At 36.9% G+C, this 20,957-nt stretch overlaps 1 protein-coding gene across 1 annotated transcript; it reads right to left on the reverse strand.

Moving 5' to 3' along the window:
- Positions 1 to 349: 349 nt before the first annotated feature.
- Positions 350 to 16,371, reverse strand: LOC107557800 (neuropilin-1a-like). The gene is made up of 15 exons (XM_016241349.1): positions 16,311 to 16,371; positions 14,316 to 14,479; positions 9,496 to 9,651; positions 8,655 to 8,799; positions 7,993 to 8,324; positions 7,105 to 7,249; positions 6,802 to 6,969; positions 5,551 to 5,595; positions 4,329 to 4,475; positions 3,790 to 4,136; positions 3,616 to 3,712; positions 3,226 to 3,270; positions 1,708 to 2,458; positions 689 to 1,512; positions 350 to 462 (listed from the first exon to the last, which is right to left on the reverse strand). The coding sequence occupies exons 2-13, from the start codon at positions 14,469 to 14,471 to the stop codon at positions 2,190 to 2,192; spliced, it is 2,052 nt and encodes a 683-aa protein (XP_016096835.1). The 5' UTR covers positions 14,472 to 14,479; positions 16,311 to 16,371; the 3' UTR covers positions 350 to 462; positions 689 to 1,512; positions 1,708 to 2,189.
- Between the last annotated feature and the right edge of the window lie 4,586 nt (positions 16,372 to 20,957).

The raw sequence follows: 20,957 nt of genomic DNA on the forward strand, positions 1-20,957 counted from the left end.
CAGCACGAGTGCTGCCTGTGTGGTTACTGGTTTATCTGTAGCAACATCTTTGAGGAAGTGGCACAGCGGTGACATTCTCACCGATGAACTAATGCAAACACACACACAGTACGAAACTCAGTGGTCGATAGGAGCGGTTTGGATGTGAAACCGCACCACGCTCGCTCTCGTTTAGTCAACAGTGTTACCTTGACGACACCACAACGAACTTCACCATTGCAGCTCAAAACAATACGGGTTCTGCCTAACTTCCCTATTAGCGATACAATTAACTTGAAGGTTTTAACCAAAGGGCATGAGTTAATTCATTAGTTTAATTGTACACAACTTTATTTTGATTTAACTCGGATGTGGGAAAGCAACGTTCAGCTTCGGGAACGGAGAGATAAAACAGCAGTCGCGATGACCTTATAGAGCAGCACCATCTAGTGGCAGAGAAACGGACACTGCATGACAGCGAGTCTGAAAGAGCACGGGAAAGAAACCGAAGGCCTCATTAACTCAGTGTACCGGCAATGATTTTGAAACTGTTCTTTCAAGGTCGCTTTAAGCTCTTATTCATATTCATTAAGTGAAATTAGAAAACAAATAAAGATGCAATTAAATAAACTCTATACACAAACAACACGTTCTTTCTCTATATAAAGGTAGTTATTTCAAACAAAATCTTTATAAAAACTTTATTAACTTCGCTCTTTGGAATGTTGTTGTTGTTGTTGTTGAGAAATTCATAAATCCAATTGGTCAGATGCTGAGAGACACAAGTCTTCAGTCGTCTTCTTTTTTTTTCTGTTCATCACAGAACTGTGAATACAAAACAGCCACCAGACAGATCGGACTTCATAACATCAAGTGAAATTGAGTTTTTTTGTGATGAAAAGCCAGTTCAGTGTCACTTCAGTTCCTCAGAACACAAAAACAACTATTACAATTAAGAAAAATACCATTTCATTTGAAATAACATTAAAAAAAGTGAGCTGTTACACTGACAGTTGGACTTCTCTTACCATTTAAAGTAGTTAACACTTTTATTACTATCTAAATCTTTCATTAAATATAATTCTCAGTGCAAAATGACACGTTGGTTCATTTGAGTGGGAGAAAAGTTTCTGGTGTCTCCTTCAAGCTGCTGAAAACAAACTGCTTTCCTGCTGTGTGTGAAATAGACCCAGATGCCTTTGTCAGCACTTGTCGCCTCGTCTTTCTTAAGTTGTCCTGTCAATGCTTAAGAGCATGGATCAGTTTGTGCCTGTTACATGCTTCAAATATAATGCATTTCCTTGGGGAGATGCTCCAACATTAGCGCTCTCAGATGCTTCATTTGCTTTGTCTCCGCTTCCATTCCCAGACGTTCCCAGAGTGAGCTTCTCCCCAGCGTCTCCTGATCAGGAGGGGTCCAGTCTAGAAGACACTATTTTCACAGATGGTCTGCAGACACTATGATGCCATTCTGAAACATGATGTCACTCGATACCATGGCAACACAAGTTTACAGACATGTCACATGGGCAGCTGAAAGAAGATTTCCACATTAATATTCCTTTGTTTAAAAAAACACTGACTCAAGGAATGTCATATGAACTGCTGTTTTACAATATATATAGTGTGAAGATGAACCTAATAAAAGCGATACCGAATCTAGATACTTAACATTGACATAGACGTCGTGCGTATGTTCTGTTGAGATATATTAGATGCAATACTGACCTCTGACCTGTATTGGCCTGTATCTGTGAACAGTTTGTTCTCAAGAGCAAATGACTGTCTGTGTAAGGAGGAACCTATTTGTAAAAAGGCAACAAACAAACGTTTAAAGGCACCATCGGAATGAAGAGTGAGTTACCAACTGAACAAACACGTCTCCAAGCATAAATGAGCACAATAACATTGAAAACCCAGTTGTGTACAGCTCTGCAAAGGGGGCTTGTAGAAAAAAAATCCAACTTTGTGAGAGGATACATCATTTTGTCTTGGTCTCATCACCAGCAACAAATGTACAAACGAACAAACAAACAAGTAGACAATCACGTCTGGCTGTACAATCTATACACGGCGCCTTCTAGAGGCCAGTCCCTCTTCCTTCACATCCTGAGCATAACCTCAGTCTCCGCCTTGAGAAATGTCAAACGTTCTAAGAACGTTCCTCCAACATTGTCCCGCAACTGTTTTCTGGGTTCATCCAGCATTCCTTATGCCTCTGTGTAAGATTTCTGTGCACCGAGTTTTTCTTTCTTAAGTTTGACTCCGTCCACCAGCTCAAAGTTGTAGTTCTCCAGAGCGGAGAGGTTCCTGTTTGTAGTGTGAGCGCACGCGCAGTAGAACAGCACCCCGCACACGGCACCCAGCAGGACTCCCACAGCGCTCATCACGATGATGGTGATCAGGATGGGGTCTAAACTCTTCAGCATGGAGCCGCGTCCAAAACTCCACAAGGTATTGTCAGCCCCTTCACAGTTCACTATTGAGAGAGACAAGAGACAGAAACAGAGAGATTTTGAAGACCTGCATAAACAAGCTCAATTACATTATATAAAAGAATATACACGGTCAGTTGGTCATTATGGCAAAAATAAATCTCAACAGGGTGATATAAGTTTGACTGTAATTATATAGTTTAGCAAAAAAACAAACAAAAAAAACCTTGTTCAATGATTATTTTTGTCCTTTTTCCAGTAAAAATATCTAAGCATCCTTAAAACAAAATACATTTAATTGAGAAGGAATATAAATAAATAAATACATGTAGTATTGAATTAAATATTTTTCTTATTCCACTTGTATTTTTTCTTGTTTTAAATGTATATCTGTAAAACATATTTTTGTGACCTTTAATCATTTTATTGACATTTAGTGACAAAGTATTTAAGAACAACTTTGCCATTGGGCTTCACATCTTATACAATTTTGCTTGACAAGTAAATGTACACTGTAAAATTAGATTTTTCGAAGTTGCAAATAAAACCTATTATTGGAGTATGTTTTACAAGGAAATACTATTTAAAATTTTCTACTTAAAAATGTCCCGTTTAATTGTGTTACTTGCCACTTCTGTTTGTGAAATTTACTAGCATTTTCTGAGTAAAAATGTTTCTACATCAATTTTTTTCAGTGTATTTTAACAAATACTGATTAAGAAAATATATTTTTTAAGTATAGAGAGCCATGCAATAAATCATTAAATTGGGTCTTATTGTAATGCTTTCCCAATAAAAATGTGGGTCTTACCAATCTCATCAACTTCATCTTCATCACCTTCTGTATTATCTGGGTCTAAAACATAAACACACAATCAAACAAGGAGATGAAAATTCTTCAAAATATCTTCTTCCACAGAAGAAAGAAATGCACAGAGGTTTGGAACAACAGCTTTTGTTTTTGGATAGACCATCTCTTTAAGATCACTGAAAAGTGGGTGGTCACTGTTGTGCTTGATTATTGTGGTAGGACTATTATTATCATTCAGTTATTAATATAAGAGATGCAGGTGATGTGCAAAATACCCCAGAGGCATATTAATGAAGGTTACTGACTGGTGAGAGAATCTGCCAATAAAAGTAGTGCTGGCCAAATAGAAAAGAGGAGGGGCTTAATTGAATGGGGTGTGGCTAAACATACCCTTGCACTCTTCAGGATCCACTTCATCCAGTATCTTTATATCATCCAGTGAGATGTAACCAGATTCTGCAGGATTCACTTGAGCCTCAATGATCACCTACCATGCACACACAGAAAAAGAGTTAGTATCATGTTGTAATCAGGATGTTCTGTCCATAAAGTGGGCATCAGTACCTGATAAGGAGTGTCGGCACTGGGAATCAGAACTCTTCCTTCCCTCCATCTGCTTTTCATCTGGCCATTCACAGAGCGGATCAGAACTTCATCATCCTCTCTCTCCTCCTCCACCTCTAATGGCTCTATCTTCTGCTTGATGTTCAGAGTTCCTTTGTGTTTCTCAGTGAAATGGTACCAGAATGACATGCACAGGTTTGAATTTGGGGCCGTGACCGGCAAACTGGCCAGCCTTGCCACTCTTCCTTTTCTCGCCAGTTCTTCATCTGTCTCCGTTTCAGTTTTTCTCTCGATCTCTATCTGTGTGTTTGTGCAAGAACCTGCGTAAATGAAGTTGTGAGGCATCCCTGAAACAGAAGAGAGGAGCCATCAGGTTGTGAACGCATAAATGCATCTGTTTCTTAAATTACTTCCTCTTCCTGCAATCATTTTATTTCAATATTCTTTAACCTAAAATTAGTTCTGATGTATTAAAAGTGCTTAGGAATTTATTAATCTATATTTCCTTTTAGTGTAATGGACAAGTCAATTATTCGTACCTGTGTGGTCCAGATTAGGCAGTTTGTGATCAGCGTATTTGCTGTTGTTATTTATATGCCATTCGGCTCCTTCACCTCCATCTTGGCTCCATCCACAGTACGAGGGGTTATCAGCCCAGCCAAAGTCACAGGCAAACCAGATATATGCTAAACAGGAACACAAACAACACTACTTCAACTTCCATTCAACCCCACTAAAGATGTTCAATTAAGCTACAGTATGGTACTGAACACCCTCTATGCTTATTAGTCAAAGCTCTGGGCAGGTGTTCAAAAGGTTGTAGGTTTAAACCCCAAAGGGGAGTGAAGTGCATTGAGCAAGCCTGTATCCGCCAATAGTTACTGCAGTGAAATCTGCTAAATCACCAATAACCAGTGGCCAATTGCACAGCACTGTATCTAGATATCACATTCTCCCATGACTCCAGTAAATCTCATGATCTAGGTAGCTTTTAGGAACTGTGAACTTTTTACATCCAATGTGTTTCTGTGGTGTTATAAACAGCTAAGCATCCTTAAAACAAGACACATTTAACTGAGAAGCAAAATTCAGAGATTTCAGAAAATATGTCTTGAACTGAGAATTGAATTAAATATTTTTCTCATTAGCAATTTTTTTTCTTGTTCTAAGTATAAATCTGTAAAACAAAATCTATTGTTATAAGGTTATGCTTAAAAAAATAAAGTAAACCTCATGATCTTATAGAGAAAGGCAGTTTTTAGAAGCCATGATCTTTTCACAACTGACGTGTTTCTGTGGTGTCGATGTTTTAAGTGTTTTTTTTAAGGAGGAATTTCCTTGTTATGCATGAATTTATGCTGTTTGGCAAGTTACAAAGTGTCATTAGACATCATGAAGGTGACAGTCAGAAGTAACAGACTATCTGCAGTTTGAATCTTTGCGTAAGGCTTTTACAAAGTTCAGCAGCAGGAGATTATATCATGTAATTATGCAGCATAACACTTGGTGGCAGTAGAGATTTTCTTTGTGCTCAATATGGAACACCCCAAAGAGAGAGATTGAGGATTATGTTCCTAATTTCTGTCAGGCTAATCAAGTATCCGTATGATCCCCGATCATATCATAATGTGATTTTGTAGGAATTATAATCAGCCACTAAAGAGAATACCCAACAAGTGTGGACCAGTTTTTTACGACACCAGCAACACTCCAAATTTTATTGCCATCAATTGTCTACTTTGTGTGTATGTAGTTTCTCACCAGGTACTGCTTCCAATTCCAGAAATGGCTCTGCAACTGCAGTTTCTATGGAAATCAAAATGCAGAAAGTGCTATTAAAGTCAAAGCTAAAGAGTTAATGAAATACAGACTAGTTAAATTCCATTCACATGTTCTGTATGTTTATGTATTTGGTTCATGTTGAGTCACTGTCATTCACTAAATGTAGGAACAACTGAAACCACATGCAAAAATAACGTGCTGTGGATGGGCTTATAATCATGTTAAGATGAAATCTTATACATAGACATTTAATCTTAAACATATTTCATCATATACAGTGAGAAGCTGCATTACAGTTTGAGCTCCGAGGTTTCTCTGTATAACAACACAGATACGCATTTGTGTAGCTGGCTAAAGAGAGCTCTGTAATGTGGGTCTGTTTTAAAGGGGTTTATTGTGTTTGAAATGGTTTTAAGGATGGCACACTTGGCTTTGCTTGAGGATCTTGCTGCATGTCTCTCAGGTGAGAATGCATCTCTAGAGAGCGTCTTATGTTTGCAGAGAGTGACAAAAGGCTGAGAAAAGTTATGTGGAAAGCCCTTATATGGAGATGATTTAGGTGTTTTTTTTAATGCAAATGACAAACCTGGGACATATGGCTGTTCATTTAGAATTAACATTTAGAATGAACAAATCATGTGCATACGCACGTGCTGTGAATTAGCTGGACATTTATTGTGAGAAGCTCCCCTGTGCGTAGAAATACGAAACAATCCAAATTATTAGTGAACGAGGCTCATTGTCTTCATTCTGCAGTGTGTTTGAAATGATAAACGTGTATTTGTGTTTGTGTAATCTGATAGATCAAGTCTATGTTGTTGTTTGTGTGTAACCTATGGGTCATGGCATTTTGCTGTTTTGCTAAGCGTACGTAACCTGCTGGGTCGTAGTTGGTCTGTATTTCGCTTTGTGGGTGTTTGTATTTGTAACCTTTTGGGTCATAGTCCGTCTCTGTGTGGATGTTTGTGTATATGAGGTTTCGCTTTCCTTGTGGGGACTTAAATGTCTCACAGAGATAGTAAAACCTGAAATTACCAACATTATTGGGACCTCCCAACAGTCCCTATTATGAAAACATCATAATAAAGAGAGTAAATAATGTCTTAATTAAAATCTAAAAATACAATAAGGTTTCTCTAAGGAGCTGAGATAGTGTTATGGCTTAGCCAACATAATTAGCTCATAGATGTTAATGATATAACAACATGTGAATGCATGTGTGTATCTAACCTGTTATATCATAGTCTGTCATTGCTTCACTATGGCAGTTGCCATCATCATCGCAACTCTCCACTGTCATTGGTATAGTGGTGGTTATTGGAATATTCCCTGGAGCGCTACTGACGGTAGCTACTGTAGTTTCCATGGTGGTGGTGAGGGGAAGAGGCGTTGTGGGCTCTGAAAAGAGATTAATAAAAGTTATTTAAGGTAAAGGAAGCTTTCACAAATTATACACCATTTAAACAATCTTGTTCATTTGGAATAGATAGCCTGAGGATGAGATTCCTCTGAGCTCTGTGATTGGTCACTCACCTTGCAGGTCACACCCTAAAACCTCCAGCCTTAACCCAGTGCCTTCAAGAGAGCCACGCTCAGGGTAGATACGCAGGAAACGCATCAGAACTGGATCAAAAGTACGTACTTCTGGTGTGTCATGGTTCTGATTACCCATAAACACCTGAATGGGGGAAAAAATACGATTTTTTAGAACATTTTGTGTCTGTCTGCTTAAACAAATGAAAAAAAAAATACATTTCATACACACCAAGAATAATAACTAAGATATCTATAATGTTTACTATTATTAGTGTCCACACAAATAGACGATAATGTTAAATATGCAATGCAGGTATGTTCTCCCACTGCTTTTATAAGCTCGAGCTCTTTAAAGTCGGGTGGATTCTGACAGGCTCTCAATGTTTTTATTGTTCATAAGCTGGAAAAATTTGTTCTGAAAGTGATTCCAGTGATACAATTTTTCTGTGTCATTATTGTTATAGCTGTCTGGATTTCCCTCTTCTTGTCGAATTAGAATAAATATTAAAACTTTATTGTTATGGTTTTCATTATCATCCTTGGTGTGAGCGACCCTTAACCATAACAATAACTATATCAATTACAGCATTTTACTAATCATTCCAATTCTACAAGAATAGGGAAGTCCAGATCTCAGCAATAACGTTAATGATAGAAAAACAATATCGTTGGAATCACTTTCAGAACAATTTTTTCCAGCTGAAGAACGGTAAAAACATTGACAGTCAATCAGAATCCACTAGACTTTAAAGAGCTTGAGCATTTAAAGTGGGGTACAACATAAATGCAGTGAGTGGTTGTAATAAACAGAATGTTATCGTCCATTGACGTGGGTGTTAATATCGTTATAGTTATCATTCTCTGGCTTTTTTACACATGCAGTACCTTCACTTTGTTGCTGTTCTTCTCTAGTATGTGGCTCCAGTCCGTTCCATTCGTGCTATATGTAACTCTGAAGCGTTTGATGAAAATATTTACATCTCTGTATTTCCCTCCCTGCAGGATGAAACCCGTTACCATCCGCTGGGCCCCTAGATCCAGCTCCAGTGACTGGTTCTTCCCGAGATTCTGCGGGTGAGCGACCACCCAGCCCGTTCGGCCGGTTAGGAGCCGGGCCTGTTCTGGAAGCCAGCCCCTCTCTGCCGATGGCCACACTGTGATCTGAGAGTCCGAAATCTGACCCGAAACCATTCCAAGCATCCTGGAGCATGGAGCATCTGAGAGAAGAAGAGAGAATGTGAGCTATTCTAATGAAAGGCGCACCAATATTCTGAGCCACAGGAAACAGACATACAGGCTACTTCTACCTATCATAAATGGTGAGAATTTATTAAAATAAACACACACACATGCAGATGGGACCTCTTGATGTCAGTATTAGGTGTCAGTGAATAGAGAGGGGAGTCATTCTCTAATGATCACACACAGAGTGAGCGAATCTGGGGGAATTGAGAGTGACTGCAACACCTGCTGGGATTTCATAGTGACTTCATGGCTGAATCTCACCACAAAAACCCTCTGCTGTAAGTGTGTGTGTGATGAGATACCTGATATTTTACATCCGTACACCTCGAAACGCATGCAGATGCCCTGTTCCCAGGTCTGAGGTCGTATCCGTAGATAACGGGTGAGGGTGGGTTTGGGCAGCCTGGCACGTACCTCATCTGTGGGATTTTGATTTCCATCAAACACCTGAGAAAAAGAGAGATGACACATGTAACACTTTTTCCTCTCCTGTTCCTTTCCAATGTTCAACTTCAACATTTTTATTGGCATGACTGTTTTATACACAATTGCCAAACCATCTACACAATTAAAACAAAGACAGAAAAATGTAAGTAATAGTAATAACATGATAATACATATAAAATAATTAAAAACTAATAAACAAAATACAAAAAAAAATATATATATAAATGTTATCAAAAACAAAAAAGAATAAGAATTATCCTATGCTCACGAAAGCTGCATTTATTTAAAATAACTGTTTTCTATTTTAATATATCTTAAAGTATAATTTGTAATATTTTTAACAGCCAGTCTTCAGTGTCACATGATTCTTCCGAAATCATTCTAATATGCTGATTTGATTTTCAAGAAATGTATTCTTCTTATTATTGATGTTGAAATCAGTTGTGCCATGTAATATTTTTGTGCAAACCATATTTATATTAATTCAGATTTATTTGAAATAAAATCTTGTCACATTATAATGTCTGTACTTCAATTTTAATCAATTTAATGCATTCTTGCCGAATTAAAAGTATTAAAAGATTGACACCAACATTTTGAACATAAGTGTATATAAAATCAAAAACTCAAATCAAAGACATTCAAAATACACTATATTAATATTACAATAATAATAACAAAAAAAGAAATACTCACCATCTGTTTGGTTTTGTCTTTCAGGGTAATCCAGTCCTCTCCATTTGAGCTCACACTGATCTTGTATGTTTTGACGTAGTAAGCTTTTTTTGTTTCCTTTGAAATGGCACCTTGTGTTCCTATGGCCGTCACATACCGCAGGAAACCCAAGTCCACCTGCGAGAGACAGACAGAGACTGTAAAAAAGGGCTGTTACTCTCTGGTGAGTGTTTTTGTGTGTTAATGTGTTGTTTTGGACTTTTGGCAGTTGTCATGTAACTGCTAGTTAATCACACTGCACTGATTCACTGTCAGATCGTTAGAATGATCCATGGTGTGTTCACTGCATAGCAGCAGTGCAGTGCAGTGTCTGGACAGGGGGGGCTAAAAGCTTAACATCATTTACCACAGTAAAACATGTTCCTGGATTAACGTCCTTGTTCCTCATGGAAGAACATTCCTAAAATCCCAACCGAGCAGCATTTTAGGTTTAAGACTGGGATTCTCTCTGCTTTTGGAGGGTATGTTTAGGGTTAAAGCTATAATAGATAGAAATGTTGTTCTAGTACGAACCAGTGAATTTTGACCCAGGAACATGTGCTACTTCGGAAAATCATGTTGAGTCAGATTCCACACACACACTAAGCAGAACACAGCACAAGCTATGAATATGGTTTAATTACAGCCAATAATTGCTGGAAGAAAAATATGAACCAATAATAAAAAATGAGCTTCCCACTGTGTTGAACACCTTGAACAAATTAACACAATATCAAATGTATACAGTTTAACCAGACTTGGCAGCCACTTGTTCATATTAACCACTTCATTACTTAATCTCATTTTATTTTATTACAAAAAGTTTAGGTCTGTTAATACTAGCCACTGTATGACTTAAGTGGTATTTCTAATCTTGTGTGTGAAACATAACCTTCGGCATTTATGTCTATATTGACACTCTGTCGTAATCTGAATCACTTACAACAATAACTGGCCAATGAAGCTGAAAAACACACCCTCAGAATTTTCAAAGCATCATCTATCATGGTCTTATATTGTGTTTCGGGTTCCGAGAATCTTCATTTCCTTCCCTCCTCAAGTATTACAAGAAGTCTGTTCAAAGGGTCTAGAGACCTCCAATAAACTTATAGTAACAATGACCACATCAAACTAAAACATGGTCAAAGATCCATGTCAGAATGACAAATCATGTTGTCATGGAGCAATTCCTGCATTAAATCTAGCATGTCAGTTACTGTCTGTCTCTCGAGTGTGTGCGTGACTCTTGAGATAAAATAAACTCAACTGGCGCAACAGAAGTGTGCATAAATAGCCTATTGAGAGCGTTTGGCTCAATGCAAGCATTCCTGGCACAAAAGTTCACATCTCTCTCCCACTGGTTTCCACCCAAGTCTCAGTGAGCAGATGCACCAAAACCACACTGCTGCCATCCCTTTCTCTCGCTCTCTCTTTCTCTTTCTCTCTCTCTCTCTCTGAACAGGAAGGTATTACAAGGCTAATTGCTTTTCAATATTGTGCCGTTTCAGAAGCGGCCGAGCTGCCAACTGGAGCCAGCCACCACTAACAAGATCAACAAGTGTTAACAACCTTAAACGAGGGAACAATGGCAGGACAGAAGCAGAGCCCCTCAAATGCCAGGATCTAAAGACAAACATGGACACTTTTTGTAGAAAACAGGATATTGGTGGGTATGAGAGAGAGAGAGAAATAGAGAATCTAAGCAGGAAAGAGAAGAGGCATAAGGAAAGAGGAAGATGATACTCTACTGACCCTCATGTCGCTTTGCTTTCTTGGGATAGTCTCCAGACTGAGGCCAAAAGACAAGACATAGTGTGATTCAAAAGTGCCCCGGGACATGGATCACTTGCTCAAAGGCAGGAATATGAAGAATTTGGACAGGGAAGACAGATGGTTTGAGAGAGGAAAGAAGGAGGCCATCTAAGTGAAAATGGAGCAGCCATCTCTAAAAGCTTCGACATTGCTTGCCAGATAGTTTGCCTCAATTTACACATTCGTTCTGCTTCTCAACAAAAGGGCAATGACTCCAACAACAATTCACCATTCTTATGAGACCTGGCTGAGTAAGGTTAAAATTATAGTTTACCCAAACATTAAAATTCTGCCATTTCATTCATTCATTCCTTTCCTTACAATGAAAGTGTACTATAAGGTATTAAAATGTACTATAAATGTAGTCTATATTCATTATATGTGCTAGTATCAGTAAGATGTTAAGAAAATCTATACTTTCATTCAACATTAAATTGATCAAAATTGACAGTAAAGGAATTCGTAATGTTACAAACGATACTGATTTGAAATAAATGCTGTTCTTTGGAACTTTCTATTCATCAAAGGATCCTGAATAAACGTATTATGGTTTCCACAAGAATATTATGCAGCACAACTGTTTTCAGCATTGATAATAATAATAATAATTGTTTCTTGAGCACCAAATCGGCATTTTGGAATGATTTCTGAAGATCATGTGACACTGAAGACTGGAGTAATGATGCTGAAAATTCAGCTTTGCATCACAAGAATAAATTACACTTTAAAATATATTAAAATAGAAAACAGTTATTTTAAATTGTAATAATATTTCACAGTATTACTATTTTTACTGCATTTTTGATCTTGAAAAATCTTACCAACCTCAAACATTTGAAGTGTACATGTATACAAAGTTATGTGTTGCTATGAAGTAAACAGTGAGTTTCCACTCAAATTTCCACCACTGTACTAGTGATAAAGCCACCTGGATGAGCAGAGAATTTTCAATAAATTTACATTCTGCATAAAAACTTACATCCTTAACATCTGACATACAAATGTACTTTATATTTGCATATTACATTTTAGGGATTTAAGTTTCTGTAGACTTCATTACAGTTTTAAATATCAGACATATAACTCCATAGCCTTAATGGTTAAAATCTTACACTAAACCTCAGAGGAAAGCAGTGACCTTTTACTAGTTCAACTCACTCCTGCTGCTAAAAAGAAATCAGTGCTAGAACCTCATGATCAGATTTGAAGGAATGCCCTCTTTCTCTCTCTCTGTCTGTGTCAGAATGAAATGTGTTGTCCAGATGTGTGTCTGTTTTCTTGGATCGTCAGAAATGCTGGCCTATACTGTCAGCGCAAGCACTGTCTACAGTTGCTCCATAAATGTCCTCTTTCAGAGAGGAAACCCTTCCTGCATGTACTGCTGTGAGAATGACAACATGCCAGTCAAATTCTTTGTAGAAACAAAGAGCCAGGAAAACCCTTTCCTTTTGTGTATTTATGAGTGACTGTGTCTGACTAAAGTGGTATCGCAGATTTGACATCTATCCCATAAATGTCTACAAATTGGATATTAAATCAAAGCAAGGTATATGATATTAAATCAAACTTTTATTATTTTTATAAATATAATGGTATACATTTTTATTATTTATACCAGGTCAGTAAGAATTAGTTTAGAAAGAAATTACTACTAAAACGTATTATTCAGCAAGGACACATTAAATGGATCAAAAGTTACAATAAAGATGTTTCTAGTTCAAATAAATGCTGTTCTTTTGAACACTCAGCAAATAACAGAAAAAAATTTATCACGGTTTCCATAAAAATACTGTTTTCAACATTGATAATAAATAAGAAGTGTTTCTTGAGCAGCAAATCAGTATATTAGAAAGATTTCTGAAAAATCATGTGACTCTGAAGACTGGAGTAATGATGCTGAAAATTCAGCTTTGCCATCACAGGAATAAATTACCTTTTAAAATATATTAAAATAGAAAACAGTCATTTTAAATTGTAATAATTTTTTTATCATACCACAAATCATACCAATGCCAAACTTTTGAACAGTACTGTATATATATATTCAGTTTTTATGTAATAATTAATTTAGATCAATATTGAATATTTAATATCCAATTTGACATTCGAGTCTGACCTGTGATGTTCTATCCCATCTCTCCATTTCGCTTTTATAATTTCGTGATACAACAGTGCACTGTCCAATACAAAGCCCAAAATAAACAGCAGGGGTGTACTATCATTTTCAGGTGCACTATGTCTTTAAAGGCCAAACACAAGTATCCACTCATAGTACCCTCTTATACAACTTCAGTTATTTTTTTATATTTTGTCTATACATCTGAGTATGTATGTGTGACTTTACAAGTGTAAAGGTCATGTCTTGTCTGGTAAGTCTTTCCCAATTAAATTAGAGAATGTGTGTGTGTTTGTACCTGTATCCACTCCCGAGCAGAATCCTCTGACGGCGTCCAGCCGTTGTCAGGGAAATTCAGTCTGGAGCGCAGCGGAGACCAGCTGGGATTATACTGTGATGATGCAGATATCCTGTCTTCTGTGATCTCACCACTTTCCATCCCTAAAGGAGACATACACTCACCTACACACACACACGCACACACACACACACACACACAAATATACTGTGAGTAGTGTCATGTTAATTTAGATCAATATTGAATATTTAATATCCAATTTGACATTCGAGTCTGACCTGTGATGTTCTATCCCATCTCTCCATTTCGCTTTTATAATTTCGTGATACAACAGTGCACTGTCCAATACAAAGCCCAAAATAAACAGCAGGGGTGTACTATCATTTTCAGGTGCACTATGTCTTTAAAGGCCAAACACAAGTATCCACTCATAGTACCCTCTTATACAACTTCAGTTATTTTTTTATATTTTGTCTATACATCTGAGTATGTATGTGTGACTTTACAAGTGTAAAGGTCATGTCTTGTCTGGTAAGTCTTTCCCAATTAAATTAGAGAATGTGTGTGTGTTTGTACCTGTATCCACTCCCGAGCAGAATCCTCTGACGGCGTCCAGCCGTTGTCAGGGAAATTCAGTCTGGAGCGCAGCGGAGACCAGCTGGGATTATACTGTGATGATGCAGATATCCTGTCTTCTGTGATCTCACCACTTTCCATCCCTAAAGGAGACATACACTCACCTACACACACACACACACACACACACACACACACACACAAATATACTGTGAGTAGTGTCATGATTTTGAAGTAATATCTGACAGACCCATAAATCATGCTTTGATGAATCTGATACTGTCAGAAGGTTTAGGTTTAGTAAATATCTATGTCTGTCTAAGTGTGTATGTGTGAGAAAGAAAGAGAGTCAGATCTGCTCTCTTCTCACCATAGGAAGTTAATATTAGTCTTTCATGTTTGGCCACAGATGTAGTGACCCGTGTGACCCTTCTGCCCTGTGTGGCAGGGGGATGAAGATGAATTATAAACGGACAGCCTCACTGCACTTTATTACACTGAACTGAAAGCACGCACACACAGATTTGTGAGGTGAATCCGAGCTGGGTTCAGGTCTCCAAGGATCATGGGCGTACCATCAAGCACATTATTGCCACATTATTGCTAACAGTCTCAAGCAGTGTGTGATTCTCTGAAAACTTGATAGATGGGTTTAATAAAAGCCCAAGACTGAGTGAGCTGAGTGCGCAAAAATATCAACAGCAGTTCTCTTTTCATTCTCACCTTCACATATATAAATCAAGTAACATGAACGCTGTCATAAAATTAGAAAAAAACTTGTCACTTGATTTTTAAAAATGTATGTTATATAATTCTATCCTGCCATGAAAAATGAAAATTATATTTAAAAAATCATGTTATTTTTTTAAAATAAAAGAGCATAATCTGTGCATGCACTGTTTTACACAACATGGCAACGTAATAAACACAATTTAACTGTAATTTAAACTTTTGCCTCCATTTCCCACAGAGCTAAAGATAATTTTCCTTTTAATTGAGATCTTGCACTCCCAAACATGGAGGAAGATCAAATGCTTGCAGAACCAGCTGTGGAGTCTAAAGATGAAGATAAATCTGGTTGGTGTTTCCCAAAAGCATTGTAAGTGTAAATAGATTGTAGAAACCATTGCCACCAATTTTCTCTGTAATCAATTTAGGCTTATGATGCTTTTGGGAAACGCAGCCCTGGGCGTTATATTCAACAACTGATTGTAGAAAACCTTTTCTTATTGACTGAGAAAACTGAAAGAATTACTATTTTGATATGTACTTGATACAAAATATGATTTATTTATCAAATCAATGGATAAGAAAATGTGATGCAGAATATGTGTAAAAACAATTGAAAAACTAGTATTTAATTCTTCAAATAACATATGCAAGCTAAATGAATTTTAGATAGTAAACATTAATGTAACTACATTAAACAAGTAAAGTCAACAGCAAAATTTGAAATGACAATGAAATGATTAATTCAATCTTGGACAGTGGTCAATGAGATCTATAGTTCATGTCCAAGGTTTTGTAGCTCCAACTTCAGCTTAGTTTTCTCCAATTCCAGTTTCTGTATTTCTAATTGCAGTTTTGCTTTTTCCAGTGTCAATACTTCAAACTGTTTTTACAAAATATGGTTCATGGTAATAATGCTTGGAGGGTCTTTGCAGTGTCCGAGCCACTTCTTCCAGGTGTGTAACCTTACCTGGATGCTGTCCGAAAAAAATTATCAACATTTAGGGAGGGATAGGAACTGTTTGTCTGTTTGTTTGTTGTAAAAAAAATTTTTTAATATGTATATATACTGTATTTATGCTAGTTAACTAACTTGGTGAGTTACAACTTGTTTTCTCAAGTAAATAAATCATAAGAGAGGTCACTTATACAGAGAAGCCTTAAAAAATAGATGGGAAAAATAGTCTTGACAAATATAATGAATTGACAAATGATCAAATATTTGTACAAAATGAACTGAAATGAAACTGAAAGTCTCACACAAACCTTGGTGCGGCTGAGATGAGTCTGAGCTGGTTCGGATGCTGTAATTGGCTGAAAAGCCCTCCTTGGTGATGGCGTTATCTGTGTGGATGCTGAGAGAGAGAATGCCGGTGTACGAGATCAAACGACCTGGCTGTCTGGAACCACAGTATCGACCAATGTGAGGCCCCACTGAGAGAGAGAAAAATTTAAGGGGGTCTGAATACTTTCCGTACCCACTGTATATATATATATCACTTTCTGAGCAACCAATCACAAGACAACAGAAACATTAACTAAAACGTAACTACTCGACACACACACACACACAGACAGACACAGACACAGACACACACACATTATTGAAATTATTGTGTTTACGTGTACTGTAATACATTTACCAGTGAATTATTGTAAAAGCTGTTGTGTGTTCAGTTCAGTTATGGATAATATAATATAATATAATATAATATAATATAATATAATATAATGTAATATAATATACTTAGTGCTGTCAAACGATTAATCGCGATTAATTGCATCCAAAATAAACGTTTTTGTTTACATAACATATGTGTGTGTACTGTGTATATTTATTATGTATCTATAAATACGAACACATGCATGTATATGTTTAAGAAAAATATGTTATGTTTATATATTAAATATATTTATATATAATATAAAATATAAGAATATAAATACATAACTGTATATGCATGTAACTATTTCCAAAATATATACTGTATGTGTGTGTATTTATATATACATAATAAATATGCACACTACACATATATATATTATGTAGACAAAAACTTTTAGTTTGGATGTGATTAATCGCAATTTATCATTTGACAGCACTATTTATATAATAATTCTCAAAAAATACTTCAAAAGATATTTGTTACAGTGTGTTTAATGCATTCATAATGCCTTATAACAAAACTTATAATCAGTTGTATGTTCTTATCAGTAATTGTAATCCAATGTACATAAATCTAAATATACATTATAATACACTATTCTATCTATGTTAATGCATTTAAAGACTATAATGCATTATTGTTGTTATTTATATAATATGTTTTTATATAATTTATTTTATAATCCTGTTATTATTACTGTCACAATGAATACATATTATAATGTATTATGAATACCTTTGAAATGCCTTTAAAATGCATTTTAAAAACCTCTTCCCCCCGGTTTCATCCTAGAGTAACTTTTGCATGACTCATTTAGATTCATTTAGTTGACTCCTACAGCATCAGCTCCAACAAAACCACTCGAAACATGAGGCATTTCCTGCTGATGTGACATGGTTTTACACACAGCACCCCCTCTGAGTACATTCGTGCTCTCTTGCGCTCCTGTAACTCAAGACACTAATGGTCAGTGTGATCTCTGACCTCTCACCACGACGTGACCCTCTGTGGGAGCCGAAGCGTGCTTCCTGCCATTCACAGATCGCTCCCAACCTGGACTCGAGTTAAACTGATGATCTGGGTCATTTAAATACATTTATATTCTTCTAATTATCTAAGGAATAATTCACCCAACAATTAAAATCTTGTCATCTTTTACTCACCCTCAAGCTGTTCCAAATCTGTAAGAGTTTCTTTCTTCTGTTGAGCACAAAAAATATATTTTGAAGAATTTTGGCAACCAGTCAGTTGCTGGTAGCCATTAACTTCACATAAGACATTTTTTCTTCTCCATATTATGGAAGTCAATGGCTACCAGGGCCGGATTTACCTCTTTTCGTGACATAGGCAAAACTAATTTTTGGGCCCCCCTTCCCTATTAATATAATAGCCTAACATTAGTTACCACCCAAGCAAACAAAAATATTTCTTTAACAGTGAAACCGTTACAGTGTTTTCTTGCGTTGCAGTCAATAAAAATCGAATGTAGTTCTTAATTTGCTTGAGAACTAAGAAAGACCATTCCATTATTAATAAGCGCGGCGACGTGGCCACATAACCACTTCAGGAGTGCATTGTCTCTCTAATCATTTTAACGGCCTGGAGTCACCACCACACATCAAGACATTGATTTATTTCAAAACATTTGTTATGTTTCCGTCCTGAAATCTTGTGTGTGTTTAACTATTTTTTACGCACCTCATAAACCTTCCATTGAAAATTCCAAAACGTCATTTTAGAGTTAATAACAGAGGCTTGAGCCATTGATATGCAGGCTAATGCAGTTATTAATGCAGTCTAACGCACTTAGCGAGAGAGAGAGAGAGAGAGAGAGAGAGAGAGAGACATTAAGCGCGTGTGAATACCTGCGTCTGTGCGTCTCTCAGCAATGTTCAGCAGCAGCGTCTACTAATAGTGAATCTTTAAGTTAAACTGCTTCAAGAACCTCGCCACTGAGAAATGTCATGTAGCTTTTCAGCTGCAAAACTGTTTTAAATTTGCGGGGCAGCGCTGACAACAAGTTTCTGGTCACATCTCCACGTGTGTGAGCGAGTGCGTGTGTGTGCGCCTGTGAGAGAGAACCGGAGAAAGAAAGCGTTATTTCCGTAGTCTACATAAAAAAGGTGGAAGACATGGAAATACTTTGTCATTTTTTAACCTATTGTTTGTTATATTTATTTTCTCATATAGCCCATAGTATAACAAAAATATTATATATCTCTTCTCTTCATTGTGTTTGGGCCCCCCTGGAAGAGCGAGCATAGGCACGTGCCTAGAATGCTTATGCATAAATCCGGCCCTGATGGCTACCGTCAACTGTTTGGTTACCAACATTCTTCAAAATATCTTTTTTGTGCTCAACATAAGAAAGAAACTTATGCAGGTTTGGAACAACTTGCGGGTGAGTAAATGATGATAACATTTTCACTTTTGGCTGAACTATCCCTTTAAGGTGAAATCTGTAAAAATACTAAAGAAATGTGTAAATTGTGAAAATTTTATAAATGTAATACATTTAATTATTTTAATACAGAATTTTTTGGGGTTAAAACAAAGGGGTCAGTAAGTTTAGGCATGTTTCTAATGAATTGAATGAGAGTTCTGTGCTGCAGTGTGTTTTATCTGATAAGAGTGAGAGAGAGAGAGAGAGAGAGAGAGAGAGAGAGAGAGAGAGTGAGAGAGAGAAAGTGATTACAACAGACTCACCCACTTTCTATAGAGACAGAGACAGAAACTCAGAAACACAATGTCTGTGATTTTGGGTTGAAAAATATACTGCTATTGAGCAAGACACACAGGAGGATGTGAAAGCTGCTGATATAGTGACTTATTGAGAGTAAAATAAAGCAACAATGAAACTGTCAGGGTTCTGTTCTGGAGGTTTGCAGCTGATTCAGTCCCTACAGAAATGAGAATGTATGAGAGGAAAGAGGAAAGAGGAAAGAGAGAGGAAAATGATCAAGTGTGAGTGTCTGATTATGTTTTACAATAAATCAAAGGCAGTATCCTCAGAACTATGTTCCTTCCTTGAGAAAAATGATATCTGTGAGGACTTCCAGTCAGGTTATGGACTGCACCATAGTACTGAGAGTGCTCTCATCAGAGTTACAAAATCATACTTACATGGTTCAAATGCTCAACTGCATTTGTGAGAAAATCTGCCTGGACACATTTGTGAGAAAATCAAGCCAAGAGATCGCATAAAAGTGCGAGTGTCTCACAATCAATCAGACCAGCATTTGTATGCACTAATTTTGGTATTTGTTCAAAGGTTACATGCAATTTGTAGCATTGATTGTATTTGTGAAATATGATGTACGCTCATGCATTTATATTTGTAAAGCACAATACGTTTATTTGTTACACCTCTGCGATTTCGCTCACTCTGACCATTGTATTTGCAAATGTCTTTCTGTTTGATTTCAAGTCGAGTTTTCCTTTGCAAAGCAGATGAAGTTTGTTTGCAAAATACTGGATTTGTTTGTTTGATTTCGGCACATTATTCACTCCATAGGTGACTGCTGCTTGGGTGTGTGGTGGCTGATAAATAGGTGGTTGCTATGCGGTTGCTAGGATATATTGAGTGTTTTTTAGTGATGTTGCTAAACGGTTGAACGGTGGTTTTAGCTCGTTGCTACACACTTATTAGGTGTTCTGAGTGTTTTTAACTCATTGCAATGTGGTTGCTGGGGTGTTTAGAGTGTTTTTAACATGCGTTTACTAGGATGGTATCATTCATATCCATTAAGTAGTGCAAAGTTATGCCAAAATTTAATACTTAAGAGTTTGCAGTTCAAATCTCTAACACTATGTATGAGTAATAATGAGTAGTAATAGTGATGCTTGCCTTAGCAATAATGTGTGTCTGTGTGTGTGTGTGTGTGTATGTGTGTGAAAGAGAGTGTGTTCGGAAGGGCTGTTAAAAAGGTGCAGAGAGAGAAACAGAGTGTCATAAATGATTAATATGTGCAGAAATATTAAAGCATTCCCACACAACAAAGCCATTAATGATGAACATTATTTCTACTCTGTAAGTGTGTGTGTAGAGGGACTGAGAGGAATAAATCCTCATGAATGCTGCAGCAAACTACTTGTGTTTTCTCTCCTGGAACACACATCATAAAACAACAAGCAAAACTGATATGGAAAACTGCATTTCTGTCTCTACATGATATATGAAGGTTATAGATTATGTGTTTGTATGTGTGTGTGTACTGTATGTGTGTGTGTGTGTGTGTGTGTGTGT

This window comes from Sinocyclocheilus grahami, unplaced genomic scaffold, assembly GCF_001515645.1.
Source record: "Sinocyclocheilus grahami isolate Dianchi unplaced genomic scaffold, SAMN03320097.WGS_v1.1 scaffold620.1, whole genome shotgun sequence".
Taxonomy (NCBI): Eukaryota; Metazoa; Chordata; class Actinopteri; order Cypriniformes; family Cyprinidae; genus Sinocyclocheilus; species Sinocyclocheilus grahami.

Coding starts and splice junctions, on each gene's coding strand:
- LOC107557800 (XM_016241349.1), bottom strand. CDS start 14,471: ATGTCTCCTTTAGGGATGGAAAGTGGTGAGATCACAGAAGACAGGATA. Junction 5,596..6,801: donor GACAGACTATGATATAACAG/GTTAGATACACA, acceptor TGATTTCCATAG/AAACTGCAGTTGCAGAGCCA. Junction 3,271..3,615: donor GGATCCTGAAGAGTGCAAGG/GTATGTTTAGCC, acceptor TTTATGTTTTAG/ACCCAGATAATACAGAAGGT.